The sequence below is a fragment of the Nymphaea colorata genome, chromosome 1 (assembly GCF_008831285.2).
Source record: "Nymphaea colorata isolate Beijing-Zhang1983 chromosome 1, ASM883128v2, whole genome shotgun sequence".
Classification (NCBI taxonomy): Eukaryota; Viridiplantae; Streptophyta; class Magnoliopsida; order Nymphaeales; family Nymphaeaceae; genus Nymphaea; species Nymphaea colorata.
Genome location: NC_045138.2, coordinates 30,179,727 through 30,186,840, shown reverse-complemented (window position 1 = coordinate 30,186,840; position 7,114 = coordinate 30,179,727). Strand labels below are relative to the sequence as shown.

Genomic DNA, 7,114 nt, shown 5'->3' with positions numbered 1-7,114 from the left:
CTGCGATTGGAGGGGAAGGTGCTAACCTAGTTGGTATAAGTAGCGGTGGAAAAAATGAATCTCAACGAGAGGCGGAGCTACATTATAATTGCCCACACTAGCCCACAAAATCACTCTACTTAAGTATATAAACTTCACAAATTTTTAGTTTTTTAATATATGAGTGCTCCTTAAAGTTTGAAATTTAAACTGACAGAGCCCCTTAGTTAGAAATTTCTGGCTCCACCACTGATCTCAACCGCTCAAAAGCTGTTCGTAAAGAGCTCATATGAGATGGACATGCAAATTGCAATGGTCCTGGCTGGCTGCAGTTCGAAGTAAAGCAAAAACACAAAAGAGAAAGGGGCAAAGGGTGTAGGCGGTCGGCGAAGCCGTCAACTACGTGCTTGTTTGCGCCACATAGAGCCCAAGGATGGTACCAACTTTCTCCTCTTCCCCATCCTTCACATGCACTTCAAATGGAAAATTTGAGGATAAAGCTCGACTAAGCTTTCATGGAGTGGGCCTAACCCATACCCTAGTAGCTCCTTCCCATGCTACTTTCATACTTTACATATATGTACATGCATGTGGGGCTGCTTGCTAGTGCTTGCTTGCATATGCATACACACACATATATATATACATACGAATAAAAGTAACAAACGCGAGTCACAATCTTGTCTAGCTAGCAAGGCTGTCGATGCTTTGCGGCTGCTAAGATTGGGATGTCCTAACTTGAATCGAGCTAGAAGTTTGACACTATTTGGATTTGGACTTATGAAAATTTTGTTATGGTTATTTGGATTGGGTTGAATTGTATATGTGATCGAAGTACTTCAACAAATTTTGTTATAAGGATTAGCATTCCATTAAAAAACTAAATTTGCATTGAAAAAACTATATACAATCTGATTTGGATTCATGTATGGCATATATGGTATATGTTTTTGTTCACTAGTTTTCGAATCCAAATGCATGAAAAGTTGACAAATCTGAAATTTGAAAATGGCCACCTGATTCAAATCCGATCCATTGACATTCTCCTACCAATCTAAAATTTGAACTATATTGCCCACAACACTTGGTGGGATCCATGCACGCATTATTGCATGGTGATTGGAAGAAAAAGTTCCTGATTTTACTCGGTTGAGTAATACAATCTTAAGAGTTTCATTCACCTTGTTGGGATTGGGACTTTACTGCCGAAGTGCGCCTCTTGGCCTTAAAATAATAAGAAAATAATAGAAAGAAGGCTAGCTGTGAATCAAGCACAGGTCGTAAATGAGCAGAACCATGTTTTTATATTTTTATTTAAAAGGGGAATAGTTTCTAACTCTGGAGACAGGATTTGCCCTTCCAGAAGATGGAAGTAGATTTTGAAGTGTGGAACTCAAAGATGAACACCAAGTAAAATTTTTTTGGGGAATGTTGTATATAATCTCCCGATAAACTTTTCCTATTGATCATCATCACATGTGACAAGGTTAGAGAATCAAGTTACATAATATATATAACCAAACACACACACAACCTGCATCCGAAGAGCTTCTTGTTCGATCGGTACATCTCTCATCATCTTCATCCACACACAAGCACCAACATGGCTCAGATGGTTAATCTGTCTCTCCCTCTCTCTCTCTTTCTCTCTCTCTGTCTCTGTGGTAATGGGTTACCTTCAACTCAGTTAAAACTAGTTGGAAGCAAGTAATCAGTCCAGCCGATTAGACACACAATCTCTCTCTCTTCTCTCTCTCTCTCTGAGAAAATTTTTAGTTTTTTTAATATGGTAGTGATGTTGGAGTGGCGGTCGCCAGAAAGATTGGTTTAGACTCGGCTTTCCAACTGTAATCGATCTCTTGTGCGATCCTCCTGGCATCCATACAAGCGCCGAGTATCCCTCTCTTTGTGAACCCCACGGCGTAGAGCCCATTCTCTCCCTTCCACCCCTCCGGAAACGGCCTCCTTGGCAGCCCATCCTTCTCTGAGAACATATCCCCCTCCTGTTCCAACACAGAAACAAAACTGTAATCTCAGTGGTATTCCCAATCACTTACAGTTACAGTTACAGACATGAAAAGAATCGGAAGTTAAGTCCTTTTGTTTTAAGGCTTCGTTGGTTTCATTCATATATACCGACGGCAGAGAAACTTTTCGAACAAGAATTGATGGTTGTAAGAAGAGTGGCTGTAAATGATAATAAGGTGTATTTACTAAGGGATCTCTAATGAACTTTCAATGTTTGATTTACTCAGCTAACCTGCAACATCATGGGTTTTCGATTGGATGGTAGTGTAAATTCGAGTAGCGTAGGTCTCCAATTTCAAGGAAAAGAACACAGAATTTTGAAATTGGTCGTCACCTTTAGCCAAGAGGGGACGTTGCTCCGGTAACCCGTGGCGAGGATTATGGCGTCCAGCTCTTCTGTTTTGCCGTCAACGAACTCCGCTCCGTTCGCCGTCAGCCGCTTTATCTCCGGCCGCACCTGCAAGTTGCAATCAAGCACATACCCGAATTCAATTGGCAACTCAAAGTAAGTTACTGCAGGGGGAGAGATCATAGGATAAACTATAACAAAAATGGTACTGTTGGAAAAGAAAGAAGAAATTTTCCTAGTACTGTTCAGAGAAAGACTCTCCCAACAAAAGAAATTCTTCCAGAACCAGCCACTTTTTCCACCACAGACCTGTTCGGGACGGAAGAGATTTTTTCTCTTTCACGATTTCTTTTCGTCGCTAGAAAGAAATTCTCTTCGAGAACTGCTTGTCAGATTCAAACAGGCCCAAGAAAAGAAGTGTTTGTTCAAATTTTATTGACCTTGATGTCGCCTGATTTGATCTTGGCGAAAGCGCCGACGTCGAGGACGGGGGTCTTGCCACTTTTGTTCTTGAGCTCGAGAGGGCCCATTTGGGGTCGACCAAGACCCAGTGTATCTGTGCTGCCCATGATCAACCAAGTCATCAGCAGAAGGAACTTGTCCACCACCTTCACCGAAAACCACTTGAGCAAGAACATCGATAGCCCGAACGTAGACGTTCCAAGCATTTCTCTTGGCAATACATGCACCTACATACACATTATTTAAACCATGTAAAGATAAGTAACAAATAAACAAATAATAGAATCATGGAGATGCTCACAGGTAGAGCTTTCAGTACTGAAAAAAGTTGTTAAAAAGTCCTTTAAGTCCATAGATATCATTCTCTATATTATATGGCACAAAATGGAGAATAAGTGTGATTAGATTTTAATGTCTCATAGTGACAAAGACAATTAAGTTCTTTCTGGATATGTTAGCACTTGTGAATTGGGTATCCAGCACATCTTTTATATTTTCATGTAAAATTTTTAGGTACCCTTTTTTGCTTATTGAAAATTCTTGTACCCTATATTGGAAGTCTGAGATTCTAGACGCCCTTCCCCTATGAAGTTCAATGACATGTTACTATGTTTTTAGGACACACGTACATCAAAGCCTGTTCGATTTTCCAACTGTAGTGTATAATCAGCCATCTCTCTCTCTCTCTCTCTCTATATATATATATATATATATATATATATATACGAGTACAGGAGTAATGGAAAGCGAATTGTGAAGAGGGGAGGCAGAATTGTCGTTGACTGGATAATCCACAAATGGGATTGATGAAGAAAACAGAGGAGTTGGGGAGGGGAGAAAAGATATTTGGAAGACTTCACGTACCGCCTTACGAACAACTAATGAAGGATACGCATTGTGGTTGCAGAGGTCGAGACAGACCTCCATGCCGGAATTTCCACAGCCAACGACCAACACTCTTTTCCGGCGAAAAGCAGCACCGCTCTTATAACAGCTCGTGTGGACGAGGGGGCCAGAAAAATCAGCGGCGCCGGGGATGTCAGGAATCACGGCCTCCGCATTCTCCCCGGTGGCGACTACCAGCCACCGGCAAACGTACTCCGTCTCCTGCGGCTTGCAGCAGCCACCCTCTTCGCAGCTAACTCCCTTGACCCTCCAGAACCCGAAGCTGCGGTCGTACTCGGCGCTGACCACCGTTTCGTTGAACACCGGCCGGAGGCCGAAGTGCTTCGCGTAGGACTCCAGGTAACGGATGAACTGCTCCTTGGTGGGGTAAGTGGGGAACTCCGGCGGGAAAGGAAAGAGCGGGAGCTCGCAGAAGTTCTTGGGGAGGTGCAGCCGGAGGCGATCATACGTCTTCAATTGCCAGAGAGACGCTATGCAATGAGCCCTTTCGAGGATGAGGCTCGGCACGCCTCTCTCCTTCAAGCAAGCGGCCGTCGCCAGTCCTGACGGCCCTGCTCCGACGATCAAAGGCCCCGGAACCCACACGAACCTGCTTCTGCTCTTGCTCCTCTTCTCGAAAAACCCGTCGTGCAGCCGCTTGCCTTGCTGCTCTCTCAGGCAATCCATTGCGCATGCACAGCAAAAGGCAAAGCAGGGAAGAAGAGAAAATACAGAGAAAAAAAACGCAGTGGCAGAAATCAAATCAACCACTTTGCTCTCGGATCATGGAATGAAAACACAAGGGGAGAGTACAGATTATTCAAGTACGAGAAGAAGAAGGAGAACAGGGGTGAAGAGAGGATGAATCGCAACTTCTTCCTTTCTTATCTATAACTGGATTGCCTCCTCAAGAAGCGGAGGTGGAGGACCTATAGGAAGAAGCCTCCGCATTCTTCGAATGGATTTCGCGCAGACTTATCCACTTCCTGGAACTGGTTATTCGTTGCAAACCCAAGGGGCTCGGAATCCCAACACATCTGTAACATGTGAGCCAGCCAGAAATCCGAGAGAGCAGAGCAAGAGAGAAAGAGAGAACTCTCCTAATCTTGCCTGCAGCAAAAGAGTTCATTCGTTTATATAGCCAAAAATGACCAACCTTCCAATCTCTCTCTCTCCCACTCTCTCTCTGGGGTCGGTCTAGCCTTCTAGGTCTAGTTGCTCCCCTATAAACATCTCGGATTCGGGTGGAACTTGATTTAAATGAATTAAATATAACCAGATTTGGATTGGGATTCGTATTACGGCTTCGTGTTTCAAACCATATTCACATTTCATTAATAGAAGATCCAATATTTAGTTGGAGTTTACCTCATCCGAGACATATGAAATCCGCATCCAGATTCAGTTAGTGATTGAACTCGAATTTTTTTTTACCAAAATCGAACAAAGGGATTCAAAATCGAAACTTGGTAGTTGAGTAATTGAATAATATGATTCATCTACATACTGCTCTACGTTTGCACATATGCTTATACAACGTTCTTGGTCGAGTTTTTCTTTCATGCAAAACGGTGTTCAATTGCTTACATTCTATGCAGCCTCTGGTTTTAGAAAACTCTGTCCCTCTCCCTCTATCATCGATGCACAATCTCAAAAAAATACCACCAATAATTAGGAGGAAACTTTTGGGTTTTCCGAGTTCCTTTTTCTTCCCCGGTGGCTGTTGGTGGAGCCCCATGAATATCAAATGAATGCGTTCCTGTAATAATAAAATGGTGGTGAAGAGCGGGGTGAGAAAAGAACGGCTACGGGGACATCGCGGCCATAGCCGAAGCCTGATCGCTGCTGCTTCTTGTGGGGATTATTCTTCTTTCCCCTTTTTGTTATAAAAAGGTGTTGGCTGTCGACGTCGGCAAAGGCAGGAATGTACGCTCAAAATGGTATTTGTTCCACGGCCTACAGCCCCCTCTTTCTCTCCCTCTCTGCGTTTCTGGCCGTGTTTCACGGGCAAGGACAGAAGCGATGCTGGGGAAGGGATTTTGCATGCGTGGCCAGTCAAAATTACTGTTCCCCATGTTATGATCTCATGATCTTGAAAGAATTTTACTGTAGTTCATGTCGGCCGGTGGGCGGAAAGACCCGGTAGCCGGAGTTACATATTTTCCGGCGAAATCTACAGCAGACGGCCGTGCAGAGAAGTGGGGAGCTGTGGCTGAGAGCAGGTCACACACTTCATGAGACTGACAGAGAGCTGCCGCATACTGGTCGTTTTAGGCCTGTGAGTGTACCATTGTTAGTACATTCAAGTAAGAAACAGAGCAGCCCCTGGAATCTATGTTGTCAAAATTTAATCATTCGAAACAGAACAATAGTTTTTTCTTATTTGATTTAAATTCAGTTTCTGACTTTTACAGCACTGTTTATAAGCTGCACATTGCTTGCTGTATTGGAGTACCTGGTCTGAATTTAGCGAGTACTCAATCAATGTACTTGGCCAAGCCAATATTAAATCTCGCTCTGGCCAAGCAGCTGCTCAGCTGGCTTGGGTCATATACATCCACAAAAAATACTTATTTTTATATTGATTCTTCATGGTAATTTTTTTATCTATATATTGGTGTCAGTTAAAAAATAAAAATTTTATAACTAGTGTCCCTTAACCCTGACTCCCCATTATTTCACCTCAACCAGTTTTGAAGGGCAATCACTTCTCACTTATGGGGGGCTTCTGTATTCAAGAAACGCAGCAAGAATAGTTTCATTTCATTTGTTTTCTTCGTGGACGCATGAGTTAGAAGGTTGCTTCTCAATTGCAAGCCACACTGAGAAACTTTGGCGTGGTCAATTCTATTGAACAGCGGTCTGCATAATAATGTCTAAAAATCAGGCTTCAACTTCCACCCATTTGTTCTGGTTTGCATCGATACTGGTGCGAGATTTTTCACTAAAAATGGTTTGCTGACTCTTATCAGTTGATGTGAGAAAACCATCCACTGTTTCTGACTTCATGCCAATAATGCCTTCACAAGTTAGAAGGGCTAAACAATGGGCCGCTCGATTTGTGGTGGCTCATGTGGTCAATCAAGAACGGGATGCTGTATGGGAACCGAATAGACTTATACTTAGCAAGTTGCTGGACATATTCTTTATGTATGGCTAATTGTCAAGGTGAAATTGGGCCCAGTAGATACTTTGAAGAAGCCTACGGTTTTTTTTCTCATTTCTCTTGTCTTTCTTTAAGATTATAAGTTGTTTCGAGACTTGGGTGGAGATCGGTATACCTATCAATTAAAATGTTACATATATCCACTATTTACCTTGTTAAAACCGAAATTTTGTCAGTCTACCAAACCAACCAACTATATTACACCCCTAAAAACAGGTAAAATAAAGTATACATAGTCTAAACCA

The 7,114-nt window shown here is 42.7% G+C and overlaps 1 protein-coding gene across 1 annotated transcript; it reads right to left on the bottom strand.

Annotated features, from left to right (window-relative positions):
* Window positions 1-1,391: 1,391 nt before the first annotated feature.
* LOC116264239 (indole-3-pyruvate monooxygenase YUCCA2-like) lies at window positions 1,392-4,886 on the bottom strand. Its single transcript, XM_031644351.2, has 4 exons — window positions 3,683-4,886; window positions 2,797-3,045; window positions 2,342-2,464; window positions 1,392-1,982 (listed from the first exon to the last, which is right to left on the bottom strand). Exons 1-4 carry the CDS (start codon window positions 4,388-4,390, stop codon window positions 1,761-1,763), a joined length of 1,302 nt encoding a protein of 433 aa, XP_031500211.1. The 5' UTR covers window positions 4,391-4,886; the 3' UTR covers window positions 1,392-1,760.
* Between the last annotated feature and the right edge of the window lie 2,228 nt (window positions 4,887-7,114).